The following is a 14,883-nucleotide window of genomic DNA, read 5'->3' on the forward strand; positions in this document are numbered from 1 at the left end:
GCTCTAAGTTTTACAAAAGCCCAACAGGAAGTCGGTTATTATACGTTGTTTGGAAAACGATTCAATGGAATGTGAAATACTTCTCCTAGGGAATTCATCCGATCACCACCAAACTCGGTGTGAATGAAGTCAAGACATTGAGGATGAATTCTTGCGAACAGATTTTTGATATCTCGAACGGTTTGGCCGTGGCGAATTTATGGCGAATAATGGGACACAGGAAGTGTGTTATAACTTCTGCATACATTATAGGTGCGTTCCATTTGACCGTAAATGGACTGCGAAGTGCACTTCACAGGGTATTCCGCCATCTTAAGTGAGATTCCAATCCGAAGGGAGCGAACATGTTCAGTTCGAAGGGCACTGCGCACGGCATAGGGAATAAGGGAACATCGATACATCACTTCACAGAAAGTGGAGAGCGATGATCACCCAACTGTCATTTCGTGCACCACGTCATCACCAGTCAGAACGGTCATAACTAACGTGTGTGTAAGTATTCATACATTTCGCCATTGTTAAATGACAGTATTTTTAACGGTTATTGTTGTGAATATTACATATACTATTTTTGATGATTATAATTTACCTCAGTGAATGCAGCCAGCTTAGCTAGTTTGTGAAGTAAAGTGATTTTATTTTAGGTAGTTGTAAAATAGTGCAATATAATTGTAAATATATAATATAATATAATAATAAAAATTAAAATATGAATGTAGTCCTATATATATTTATGTTATATCATAATCTGCGGGACCCCGTCGTTGACTTTCTTTGATGACGTTTGCAGGGCGTTTCAAATGAGCGGTTATTGTCAATGAAGTCCACTTCAACTGATATACCGTGCTCAGGGAGTAGGCGAGCAGTGAACACTGCGTATGGACCCTGTCGAATGGAACGCACCTTATCTAATCTTGATGAAACTTCCGCAGTGTGTTCGTTGTAAGAGGCCGATCACATGGATGTGACTATTGTGAGTCAAAGTTATAGCACCACCAACTGGCTGCAGGAAGTTTGTCACTTTCAAAATGCTTTGAAATCACTCTCTTATTTTTACCCGATTTGCTTCAAACTTTATGTGTATAATGTTGTAGACCCACAGCAGATGTAGACCTGTAGACCTTTCGTGCTCTAAGTTTTACAAAAGCCCAACAGGAAGTCGGTTATTATACGTTGTTTGGAAAACGCATACAATGGAATGTGAAATACTTCTCCTAGGGAATTCATCCGATCACCACCAAACTCGGTGTGAATGAAGTCAAGACATTGAGGATGAATTCTTGCGAACAGATTTTTGATATCTCGAACGGTTTGGCCATGGCGAGGAAACGAATTTATGGCGAGAAAAGAGAAACACGAAGTAATATAACTTCTGCATACATTAACTGATCTTGATGAAACTTCAGCAGTGTGTTCGTGGTAAGAGGCCGATCAGATGGATGTAACTATTGTGAGTCAAAGTTATAGCGCCACCAACTAGCAGCAGGAAGTGTGTCACTTTCAAAATGCTTTTGACTGCACTGACATGGATAATGGTGCAGAGCGAGCGTTTTCAATGAATTCCTATGGAAGTAGGAATGAACTAAAAAACGTTCGCTCTTCTCTGCCCGTTCCTCGCCGTGGACGCACACACTATATATATATATATATATATATATATATATATATATATATATAGTTACATATATATAATGTGTATATATATATATATACATATATATATATACATATATATATATATATATATATATATATATATATATATATATATATATATATATAGCTGCGAGCAGCGATGGAGGGCCCAAGCCGGTGACACCGCCACCCCGGTGGCTTTAGTGTAACTAAAGGCACCAGGGTGGCGGTGCCACCGGCTTGGGCCCGCAATCGCTGCTCGCAGCTATATTTATGCTTGTTACTGCAAAACACAATATACAAACACTTTCATGTTCTTATCCTGTACTTCTGAATTAATTATTTTTCTCAAAACTTTCAATTGTAGTCTATCCAAAAGACCAAAATAACTTAATATATATATAAAGGGGAAAAACAGATAGGCTTTTTATTTAATTTTTTTGAGATATAGGCTAGCTAATATGGTGCATTTGCTGTAAATGAAGATTTATATAAATGTATGTATATATTTATATAAATCTTCATTTACAGCAAATGCACCATTAGCTACCTCTAAAAAAAAACAAAAAAAAAAAAAACAAACAAAAACCCTATATGTTTTTCCCCTTTAAGTTATTTTGTTCTTTTGGACTACAATTATTAGTAGCCTAGTAGCTGTATTTATAGAAGTAACTTATTAAATTAAAATAACTTTATTTTTAATAAATCTAAAACTATAATGGTCATTTATGTTTGGGTTTTTGTACAATTTATGGTTTGATTAAGGAATTTTTATTTATCATCTCTCCAAAATGTTTTTCACAACAGTAAAATTAGCCTACAATTGTCCATTTGTGTGAGTATGTTAGTTTACAATTAACCATCAATAATTTTTTTAAGAGAGAAAGTAACCAATAAAGCAAAGCCTGAAGAGATCGAGAGTTTAACAAAACACATCAATGGGCATCAATGACGTTTGACATATTGATTAAAAATATTTAACAAAACAAATATCTATAATTCTGAATTGCTTATTTGCATTTACTTCTTATTGTTTTCAGTAGGCTAAATCCAATTCGTTCATACAAGATTGCTGCATGATTAAATTACATTTTGTCCCTTTTACATTTTTTTAAAATCTGAACAATAGATGCCCTTGCACGTTTAACTAAACAAATGGCACAATGACATTGATTTATATAAGCCAGTTCAAGCAATAAGACAATGAATGACTAAAATTAGTTCAATCTAATTGAGTCTGAAGGATCATATCAGATATATATATGATAGATAGATAGATAGATAGATAGATAGATAGATAGATAGATAGATAGATAGATAGATAGATAGATAGATAGATAGATAGATAGATAGAGATCTGTATTATACACATTTACATAGCCTGATTTGAGGAAAGGGCAGGCTAAAAATAAAAAAAAATGTGGCAGCTATTATGTAAAGAACTAATTCACACGCAGGACAAAGTCGCAGATGCTCAGGCACAATCTTAATTTGCATAGTGGCCCCCTACTTGACTAGTCCTGCCTGTATCCGTCTGTCTCCTCTCACGACCCGTCCCCTCAACCCATAATTCCCAGCGTCGGCACAACATGGAAGAGGCCAACAGCTGCAAGAGAACAATATTTTGGCTGTAAAATAACTCAAAGAATCGAGCGCCGGGATTAATTTGAACGCTGCGAGTCGGCCGTGGTCATGAACAAGTAAGTGGGATTGCGTTTGTGCCATTTATTTGAGCCCGAGGTTGTAAAGATGAGGGATCGCGCACGACTGAAATCACAGCCGCTCAAGCGAGAGATGCATTTCAGCGCCGAGCATCATTGTTTCTGCTGCAAGATACTGTGGCGATTAGCATACGCTTTAAGCATAAAAATTCGATCTACCTTTGCAGGCGTATGCATACCAGTCTCTGCGTGCTCTTTACATCGCATTTATCGCCGAATATTCTCTGCGGATTGTGTTACTGTGTGGCTATAATTAGTGATGGTGACGAATGGATGAATGGTCATTATATTTCACACTCATGTAGCTACGTTATAGGACAAGAACGACAGAGGCGGCATAATTGCAACTCTAACGTTATTATCAAAGAAATTGTACCCTGGAAGATCCCAATTCTCAGTGTATCAGGTTTCGTTTGTTGTAATGGTAGCGTAGTAAAGCGTGCGGTGTGAAGATGGGCTGTTAGCAGTAGCTCTTTCATCTGCATGCTATTGCTGGCTAGCCCCGTTCATCACTTAGTTCAATAAAACGCTTCACTTTGGTTGTGTTTTTAAGCTTTGTCTTTCGTGTGTATTCCAGTGGAGAGGTATATGTACACACACGAGATTGTTTAAAATCGTGTGATATGAAGTTCTCACGGTTCACTCGTTCGCGTTAGTTAGCCGTTAGCTGCTAATGGAGTCATTTAGACCGAGATGTGTTTGGTAATTGTGATGAACGACTAGATTAGCCGGATTTGATAAAAGATTACATTTAGACTCAGTTTAGCTCTGAAAAGTAGTAAGTAAACTTATAAACGATGTGAAACCAAAGCATCACTGCATCTAAACTTGCTTTAATTGATCATATCACATGTATTAAGAGACTGGGCCATATCAATAAGATTAAGTAACGTTAGCTATCCATTAACGTTAGCTGATCACAATAGAGAACAATGCTGCGACAACCTGCAGACTCGGAACTTGGATCGTGTTTTATTTTCTGAAAAGATGATAAATCTCATATTAAGGGAGTTTTAAGTATGTATTGAAAAATTTCCTGTGTGTTTCCGAATACAGAGTTTCATATATAGTCGTCCTTTTTAAGCAAGTATCTCTAATCTAATGATGCTAAGGCTAACAGATTATCAAAAAGGACTGATTTGGATCTTCACATGGGTTGTTTATATTTATTTCCTTGAACTTGTGCTTTTATTAACCCAATAATCAAAACTAAAGCTATTATTTTTTTAAATGATCACAATACTGTGAGTAATCTCCATCATTTCCTTACTATTACATTTTAGACAGCCTTGACGAGACTGATTCTATAAATGTACCCCATTTTCACATTTAGACCATGCATATTATAAATAGCCCTGTCAATTTTGCAACAAAGAAATTAAATACAATATAAAACGCTTGCTAAGATTAAAAAAGATTACGTTTTTTTAAGTGATACAATGATAGTTGAAGTCACTGATTGGTAAACACTAAATGGTGTTTTTTTTTTTTTAGCTTTCATCTCAACTGCTTCAGTCAGAAGCTCTGGAGTCTTTCTGACCTTTAAGAGGTCTTAAATTGTCAATGACCTGCAAAGAAATTATAACCTTGATTTTAAAGATATGATGTCTCTGGTGGTATAGCAAACCAAAGCAGCAGAGACTATATCTGATTTTGCTTTGTCATAAAAAGCTGCATTACAATTACTATTGGCCTAGCCTAATCACATGACAGTATGTAATGCACATAATGTGCACAATTCCCTGAATCACCAGCCAATGTAGTATCTGACATCAATTGTATTTATGGACCAGGAATAATTAAGAAAATGCATTGCATATTAAATACTACTAAACTTACTTTTTTTTCTATAAATAACTTTATACTACTCGGTAGTTTATGCATTAAGCTACTATGTTGATGTCCTAATCAATCTCATATTTTCTTGTCTTCATAGCATATTTCATCAATGAACTTTGCCCTTTGGAAGACCCAAGCATGAGTATTATCCAGGACAAGCTAGGCAATGAGTTTTTACGGAACGGAGGCATGGACCCCAACTTCCCCCCTAGCATGATCATGTTCAGCCATTTACCTCCAGTGACCAGCTTCACACGCCTGACTTCACAAACCTCCATGGTGGATCTTCCCCAGGAGATGATCCTGAAGAAGGAGCGTGACTCTCCTGACCATGGTGGTGGCTTTCTCCACAGTATGGGTATCAAACAGGAGAAGCTCAGCGAGTTGGACTACCGCCTCCCAATGTATGCAACGGGAACCGGGACATCAGGAGGAAAAAGCACTGATATGCTGGACATGTCGCTTGGCAACCACCAGAATATACTTTTGCATGACCTAAGCCTTACCAACGTATGTCTAGATGATAAATGAGGAGTTATCAATACATGGTGCACTCCATACTGTACTATACCGTCTATGTGGTTTTTATTTTAAGCTGTTTTCCTTTGCTTCATTAGCAGTTTTCTGGAAGACTGGGGAAAGACCCAAAAGAATCTGGACCTAGAAGAGGAAGAAGAGCAAATGGAGAAGGATCAGAGGGCAAAGCCAGAAGGAAACAAGGGGACTCTGCAAAGGTGTGTATGCCTTTTCATTAATCACTGTGTCATTTAAAGGGTCACAAAACTCTAAAACTGATTTTGACATGTTAACCGATATGAACAGGTTGCACATCAATGAAAACAACGATAGCAGTCATTGTTTATTATTAACGGTTCCCTATTATGCTAAATCCACTTGGACATAAATGTGTGTTGGCATCACTAAAATAATAAAAATACACCCACTCATATTACTAATTATTTTATATATACTTATCATATTAGTTTTTTAATCCCCTTTCAACCAAAGCAATTTCATTAGACATGCTGTTTTGATTCTCTGAGCAGTGTGACATCATACTGCTCAGTCTCCGCCCCCGCCGCTGACTGACAGAACTATATTACCATAGTGTCCATCCGTCAGCGCGTTGTACTCTATCCGCCATTTTCTTTGTGCTCCAAGCAGCTGTAGCTACAAAAATGTCTCGTAAGCAATCCCGGTGTTCTGTGGTTGGATGTAAGAGTGAACATAAAGCCTTGATTATACTTTCGCCTGGCTCCGCAGTGCGAGTCTCCGCAGACTGCGCGCGCACCTCCCCAAACGGACGAGGCGTTTATACTCGATGTGCTCGCCATTGTACTATTCTGTGAAACGACAGTGGGGACGACTCAAGTAATTGCCCAGGCAGCAACATAGTGTCGGCCCACATCTGGGCCATGTGGAATCCACTTGTACCGGATGTGGGCCAAATCTTAACCATCAGGAATCAACAGTGAGAAGAAGAAAGGTCCACACGTGACAATGTTTATTTTAGTACATCACCACCAATACTACACTACAAAAAGAATCGTGTAAAATCCAGTAAACCCTGAGATTATTACTTGTGACATTAGAACAAAATGTGTTGATATAAAAACTGTATGTAGGCTATTATTATGTGCTGTTAGTTTACCTCTGCCTCTTTGGCTTTGCGTTTAGACACTTGTCATAAGTGTATGTTTCCTCAGTAAAGTAACACAAACGTGTTGTTTGCATTTCCCCCATGATGCAGTCAGAGTTGGGGTTTGACTACCACATGGAAAATATGGCTGCAACGATATTTAATATGTAACCACACATGCGGCGCATGTATGAGAGCAGTTTATGCACGGAACGAAGCGATGAGTTTAACAACTCTTGCAGCGCGGATCACAGTTCATTTCCGGACCGACCAGCATGTTTAACTTATTATGGACATATTTAATTTACTGTAATGCTCCAAACATGAACCAGCATTGTGTATTCTGAAGAAAGGTCAAAAACATAACTATACCTTTATTCTTTCTGTTAAACTGATTAGTGTAATTTGTTCAGAGATTGTAGTGCTCGTAAAGGTGATAAATATTAGACCTTTTAAATGTTCTTCCTCATTTTTCAGACCAGTAGCTCTACTATAATGCTGATTTGTTGATACTTCTAAGAATAATTTATCAAAACATATTTGATTTGTTCATGATAGTTGTTAGTAGTCTTTAAAGAAAAGATTTGTGTGAGTTTGTTGTCATGAGGCTGTTTTTTTTCCTACACATTTTAATATTCATTTGTCTGTATAATGAGTGTGTTGCAGGTATTTTATTGTATTTTATTGGTTGTTGTCTCCCCTCTTCCCACCCTATACACTCCCGCTTTACACTCTCATTTCTTTGAGATTTATTTCATATATTATAAACATTGATCAGCGAACATAAAAGAAGCTCAACTGAACCTGCTTGACGCGCGAGAACAAACCTCTTTTGTGAAGTTCAAACGTGCTGCATAACAAACGAGAATGAACCTCATTGGTTCTCGCACGAACGTGCTTGAGCTTCCGTTTACCACAACTGATTATGTGTGATTTGATGAACGTTTATATGTGAATAAAAGCCTAAATTCAAAATGATTATGAAAATGAAAATTGACTACTGAAGAAGTGTAAATTTATTTATCAACTTTTAATTCAGCATTTACTTAAAACATAACAAATGCACCTATATCATGACCTTTCAAAAATAAAGTGGTGATTTAGGTAGTTTTTACAATATATTTATTATAGGTATGTGTATATGTTATTTCATGTACAAACGTAACCCAGGTGCCAAGGTGGAGATTTTTTTTAATAGTGTCTGTGATTTAAATGTCATTAAAATCGTGGTAGATAAATATTTCAGAACAAATGAATAAATATCAAGATGTGTATTGAATGTATAACAAAAGGCTGAAAAAATGTAGTTTATTTTATTACACACAAAGTTAATACATTGAGAAGTTTTAATTTCTTTTTGTCTACTTGCTGTTTTAGTCACTCATGCTGGATGGGGATTCTGGGCCCCTCTCTCCCAACTCTAAACCGCACATATGCGAGCACTGCAATGCAGCCTTCCGCAGTTCTTATCATCTGCGCAGACATGTGCTCATTCACACAGGTGAGTGATTCTCTTCATGTGCTCATTCACACAATTTCACTACCCTTTTCAGATTCAGACTCAAACAGCGTTCATGGGATATTTTGGTGAACAACATTAATGGGAATTCTTTTTTAGATTTGTTTTTTTTATTATTGTACAGGTGAGAGGCCTTTCAGATGCAGTCAGTGTAATATGAGCTTCATACAGAAGTATCTGCTGCAGCGGCATGAGAAAATCCACAGTGGTGAGTCAGTCTACTTTTGTCTTATACTTGTCAAAAACAAATATTATGATGGTGCTGAGAATTATATATTTTTTTTTCTTGCTCAACAGGGGAGAAACCGTTCAGCTGTGATCAGTGCAACATGCGCTTTATTCAGAAATACCACATGGAGAGACACAAAAGAACACACAGTGGAGAAAAGCCATATAAATGTGATACCTGTCTACAGGTAAGTCCTAACAGAAAATGCTTTTTAACTTGACAAATAATAATGTTCACAATAAAGGAAAGGAAAAAAAGGCCACCTTATTCTTCAATGCATAAGTAAGCTATTTCTTGGGAATGTTCAAACCTCCCATTCATTTTCCGCTATAGGTAAATTAAAGGGTAAGCCAAAGATTATGCCAAACTACTTAATGTTTTATTTTCAAGAATTGCAAGTCAGGTCTGAAAAATCTTATTTGAATTTCAATTCAGAAGTGTGAATTAAGGCTGTGCGATATAGCTAAAAAAAATGATCACGATATAATGTTTAAAAGTTTGAATTTAAACCACTGTGTGGTCGCATCGCCCAGCCCTAGTGTGAATTAACATATGCTCATTATCGAAGATATGTATTCAACTCATTTTATGTATGAATTTTTTTATGTATCCACATTAAGGCAAACAACAAATTATATTAGTTTTAGCATTCAAAAATAAAATGTAAACAAAAATATCTTCTTTGTCTTATATTCAGATAAAAAAAAAGTAAGTGTTAAAGAAACTGCACATATTTTGTAACATTTTAAGTTCAAATGTAAAAGTGTAAATGTAGAACAATCAAGGCAAACTTAGAGGTAGATCAACATCTGTAATAAGTAGGGGTGTAATGGTTCACAAAATTCACGGTTCGGTACGTTTTTGATACAGCAAAAAGAAAGTAATGCCAGAGAAATTTCCTTGATTTAAAAAAAACAAACACATTTTATGATAAGTTTTATGATAAAATTATTTTTAAATAAGTGTGATTTTTCATACATCTTTTAGTTTTATAAATGGGTATAATCTTTGAACAAATAATGGTTTGGCCATCACATTATAAATAACATTTATATATGATAATTTGAGTTTTGAAGTGCTGAAAAAGATGTGTGACGTACTTGAAAGCATTTTACTATTCCTGCCAAACCTCCATAGTTACAGTTAGTGTTACTACATTAAATCCATGGTGAATATTGCTGATCTGTGGACTTAAAGCCTATAACTAGTTCATTCATGGCACAATGTTTCTCCAGGTTTCCATGTCAGCGCTGTTCGATCCGTTAATAACGCAGAAATTTGAATGCTTCTCATTAGATCTTGCAGCGATTATTACTTCAGTGGCGAATTCAAATGCTTTCTTTACTAGATCTCTTAGCACTGTGTAGTAATAGTAATAGTGTCGCTTAATCAAGATCGGTTACCGACAATGGTGTACCGTCGATAAATACCGATACCGTTTTATCGCCCTCCCTAGTGTGAATTAACATATGCTCATCATCGAAGATATGTATTCAAGTCATTTTATGTATGAATTGAATTTTTTTTATGCACTTTTGAATAAGTTCATTGTTTTGGACAAAATAATGAGCATCAGGAACCCTTTCTTTCTTGCTCCATAGTATTTCTCAAGGACGGATCGATTACTGAAGCACAAGAGAACCTGTGGAGAAGCCATAAAGAAAGGTCTGGACCCAGGGATGTTGGACCTTGGAGACGAGGACGTGGGACAAGGCAGCTACTTACTCACTCAGGGAAACACCAGCGCCCCACCACGCAAGAGGGGCAAGTCCAAAAGTGGCAATGATGGAGGAGAGCGGCGAAGGAAGAAAGGAGCAGTTGCGGGAGGAGGAGTGCAGATGGCACGAGGACTCAGCCCACATGACTACACTTTGGACATGCCCAGTGGGTCAGGGGCATCTTCTTCAGGGGCTCTGGCTGAGACGAGCATGGACCACCAGCATGGACGCACACCCAAGCTTGTCTTTAAGAAAGGTGGCCACAAGGGAATGGATAAGGGTCAGGTTTCTATGGGGGAGGTCAACCATGAGCAGAAGCTGCTGGCGCAGAAGCAAGGCTCTATGGACCTGTCTGGAGCCGGAAGTATGGATGGTCTCAGCCTCCTCCAAACCTCCGGAGGCCCCAAACAAGGAGGTACCAGCAGCAACTACGACGATGCAATGCAGTTTTTGAAAAAAAGACGCTACCTGCATGCTGCAAACAGCAGTGCTGCAGCTGACTTCAGCTCTGTCCACCTTCCGCAGCCGACGGTCATCCAAGGCGGCATAGGAGAACCAACACTAGCCTTGCTTGACACCTCGCCTTTAGTAAGCGTTGACAAGCATGACAAATCAGGGATCCCAGATGAGGTGCTGCAGAGCCTGTTGGACCACTACAGCCACAAATCCGATGGCTCTCACCACGATGTGACATTTGATCTGCAAGATTCACACCATGTTGAATTGCAGCCTGCCTCCACCACTTCTGAACTGGGCCAGGATGAGGGATCTCCTGGCTCTGGAGACAAGAGTGGGGTGATGAACGAGTACTCCAAGTTCTTGCTCCAGACCCTGGAGAGAACCAGCCATAGCAGCAGTTTCATTTTGGGCCCGTCTGGACCCTTCCCAAACCTCCTATCATCTAGCAGCAGCCCTGTTAGTGTACTCTTCCCAGAAAAGAACATCTACACCACCTCGCCACTGGATTGTGGATTTGGACAGCCCGTTTCCTCCCCTCTTGCACCTTCCTCTTCAACTTCCCTAAGTAAGTCCCATTTTGGTATGCTGGTAGGTTCTCCGTCACCCTCCCATGCCTCACCATCCTCCCAGCAGGCCTTTCATCTCAGCAGTCTGGAGCCAGTCCCTCACCAGCAGCTTACTCCATCTCAAGAGCTTACCGACCAGCTGGAGAAGCAGCATTCGCCACCGTACACTCTCGCAACTCAGGAGCTGACCAATGGCAGCCAGAAAGACCAGCAGACCAAGGACGGCAGATCTTCGGTCAGTGGCAACAACAACGGGAGCGGCACCGTTGGCGGCTCATCTAATGGCTCTGTCTATCCTGACCTCGCTGCCCTGGATCCGTCTAAGGAAGTGGACATGCGTTCCACCTACCAGATAGAGAACTTCGCCCAAGCCTTCGGCTCTCAGTTCAAGTCTGGTTGCCGAACCCCACTAGGTTACGGCGGCGACCCGCGAGTGGGCGTCACAGAGGTCGACCACAGGATACAGCGGACTGAATTCTCAGGGTATACTAGTCTCTTAGCAGATGTCAACGAGCCGATAAGCTCAGGATCCAAAACCCCCACAAGCCAAAGCTACAGGTAAAGGTTAAGGGAGCTCACCTGACCCTGTTATGTGGGATGAGGACTGTCTCTAATGCGTCCCTCTCCTCGCTGAGTAAAACTTTAATTATTACACTGCCATTAAATGTCAATAGAAGACGTTACCAGGGAAGGTCTACAAGACCTCAGATGCAATTTTTCATGTTTTTTAATGTGTTTTAGTCTTTTTGTTTTATTAGTGTAGTGGATGTAAGGCTAGAATTAAATGAAATTTCCAGCGATGTTAGAGGCTAGCAAAGGACTTTTTCAGAAACCTTGTATGTCTTAGCAATCATAGTCCAGTTGTAAGATTAAGTTAATAATGGAAGATGATTTACAATAATAACAGATGTCAGGGAGTGGCCCAGTATTCAATGGCAAAAAAATGTATTGTCTGTTACAATGATCTAAAGTATTACTCAGGAAAAAGCAGTAACTTTTTTTAAACAGGGTGTGCTTGCGCCCTTTTTTTTACAGGTGTACTTTTTTTAAATGACAGTGAAGCTTTTTGTTTTCGAAATTCCTTGAAGAAAAAGACAAAGCCAATCGGGAAACTGCGTGTTCAGTGGAATGACACTGGTGACCTTTCCACTTCTTGTGCATTTATAAAGTTTATGGTACTTCTAATATCAATGTGAAAACACTTTCATCCCTAAGGGCCATGTAAAAAAAAAAAAAAAAAAACATACTGGTAGTCAAGTAGGCAGATACAAATATTCTTGAGTATGTAGATATTTATTTGTAGCTACATGGAATTTGCTTAACTAATGTCTCAGGGTGAGCAGTGATTCTTATCCCCTTCTTTAAACTTTACTTTTTGTCAGCTGACATCACTTTGATCTCTCAAGGAATCAAATAAGCACTTTTATAAACCACTGAAAGCAAGAATTCAGATTCAGGACACATAAAACTATTATTTTTGATGAAGAAAGCTGTGATTTTTTTTTTTTTTTTTTTTTTTTTTAAGTGGGTGAGGGAATGGCATATTTGCTATGGCAAAGGGCATTTTTGAATATTCATTGGAGGGTATAGGTGATATTTTGTTCCTTTAATTGAAAACACTGTTATTGGACATGAATGCCACTTTTTTATAGTTGTGGGCTACTCCGAAGCATTTTTGTGCTGAAGGTGTTCAGGTATCATGACTATTTGACTTGGGCTGAGCAGCATCATTTGGAGTTCTACCTCTTATAGTGTGGTTTTGAATTTATTGCCTGATACAATTGCAAGCTTCCCTTTTAAATATTTTGAGGAGAAGAACCTAATGAATCGGAAGTAAAGGACCTAAACCTGTGGTGTTTTTGCTTTTAAATGAGCAGTGAATTAGGAAAAGACTTCATGTTGAGACGAGGTGATTTCTTCCCAATGCAATTTTTGATGTCCTTTTGAAAAAGTGGTGGGCTGCTTTGTCTTCCTGGTTTTTGGCCCATGCAGCAAGACTGTGTCCCGCGTGAGGCGGTGGTCTTGCCGTGTTTCCCTGCCTTTTACGTAAACCTGTCCCAGAGAAATGCCATGGGTGCAATGCTATCAAGAACAAAGTCTGAATGCTGCACTCCAAACTCGTTCCATGCTTTTATAGAATGAAATGAAAAAAGGAAAAAAGAGTGGCGTGAAGAATAGGATTGACCTTAATATACCTCATATCATTGTAAAAATGAGAAACCAGGGACATGTTTCATGTAGTGGAAATATTGTATTGTGTATAATTCTTTAATGCCACCTGTGTTTACAGTTAAAGCTGATTTCTTGGAATACAAATGTATTTTTTTTTTTTTTTTTTAAAGCGGTGATGCCAAGCAGTGTTTCATTGTAGAATAATCCCTAGAATTTCATGAAATCTCTTGTTTCCCCCTTGTTTTTGTTACTTGCCATGTGTTCTTCTGATATGATTTCTAGAGAGACTTTGTTTACAATAATGTACAAAAACACTAAAAATGTTTTTGTTTTCTTTTTGTTTCTGATATGCATGATATGAAGTTGTTTTTATGGCTTTCTTCTGATCACTATTGCACCAAATGTTTGTAGCATATATGTCCCCGACTTCAGTCTCATTTGTCACAGGGCTGTACGTGTCAGATGACTTTATAAATGATTAGGTAAGCCAATAAAAACTTTTTGTTATAAAAAAAAAACTTTTTATCATATTTGTCCAGATAAGGTTAGTGAAGTAACTTCAGGGCAGCTGATGTCAAGACAGGAAATGGGAATGAGTGTTTTCATGCTGGGATGTTTTCTCTGCTCTAAGTAATGTGGAAAAATAGAATGTGCAGGTTTTTTTTTACTGAGCTTATAGATAGAGGAAAAGGTGTGTAAGCATAAGGCTAATTAGAAAGATATTTGTGCTACAGTGAATATTAATGTAGCTATTTTTCTATACCACTGTTGGCCAAAAATTAAATGACATCAAGGTAAGAAATTAGGATAATAATTAGCTGATGACAACTTCATTCAGAGACTGTTCTTGACTGGTTCAAGTCCTATTTCACTGACCGCAGTCAATTTGTTTTTATGGGTGGTTATAGGTCCAAAGTTGGTTCTGTTCATACGGGTGTTCCACAAGGGTCAGTCTTGGGTCCCCTACTCTTTAGTATGTACATCTATCCACTTGGTCAATTACTACATTCTCTCAACCTTAACTATCACTTATATGCTGATGATACACAGATTTATATACATACTAGACCGGGTCAGCAAGTGAACGTTGGGCATCTTTTTAACTGTATTGCTGAGATAAAGATTTGGATGTCCAATAATTTTCTGTCTCTAAACGGCTCAAAAACAGAAGTTATGCTCCTCGGATCTCCACATCAACTGCGAAAGGTTGGGTCTCCTACTCTGTCTGTTGATGGCGTTGCACTGGAGTTTAAGACCAAATAAAAAAATCTGGGTGTCATATTTGACGCCACACTGTCATTTGAGCCTTTTGTCCAGAATACAGTTAAGACATAATTTTATCACCTCAGAAATATAGCCCGGCTTCGTCCTATGTTGTCCTTTTCG

At 38.3% G+C, this 14,883-nt stretch overlaps 1 protein-coding gene across 2 annotated transcripts; it reads left to right on the top strand.

Moving 5' to 3' along the window:
• The first annotated feature begins 3,204 nt into the window (after nucleotides 1-3,204).
• Nucleotides 3,205-12,765, top strand: znf281b (zinc finger protein 281b). Of its 2 annotated transcripts, none has more exons than XM_084434785.1 (7): nucleotides 3,205-3,335; nucleotides 5,293-5,705; nucleotides 5,813-5,929; nucleotides 8,212-8,335; nucleotides 8,478-8,561; nucleotides 8,651-8,769; nucleotides 10,184-12,765. In XM_084434785.1, the coding sequence occupies exons 2-7, from the start codon at nucleotides 5,334-5,336 to the stop codon at nucleotides 11,885-11,887; spliced, it is 2,520 nt and encodes an 839-aa protein (XP_084290911.1). In that variant the 5' UTR covers nucleotides 3,205-3,335; nucleotides 5,293-5,333; the 3' UTR covers nucleotides 11,888-12,765. The 2 variants fall into 2 exon arrangements, with proteins under 2 accessions (XP_084290911.1, XP_084290912.1); XM_084434786.1 differs by having other exon boundaries at nucleotides 5,816-5,929; nucleotides 10,184-12,548.
• The last annotated feature ends 2,118 nt before the right edge of the window (nucleotides 12,766-14,883 follow it).

The sequence above is a fragment of the Rutilus rutilus genome, assembly GCF_951802725.1.
Source record: "Rutilus rutilus genome assembly, chromosome: 16".
NCBI lineage: Eukaryota > Metazoa > Chordata > Actinopteri > Cypriniformes > Leuciscidae > Rutilus > Rutilus rutilus.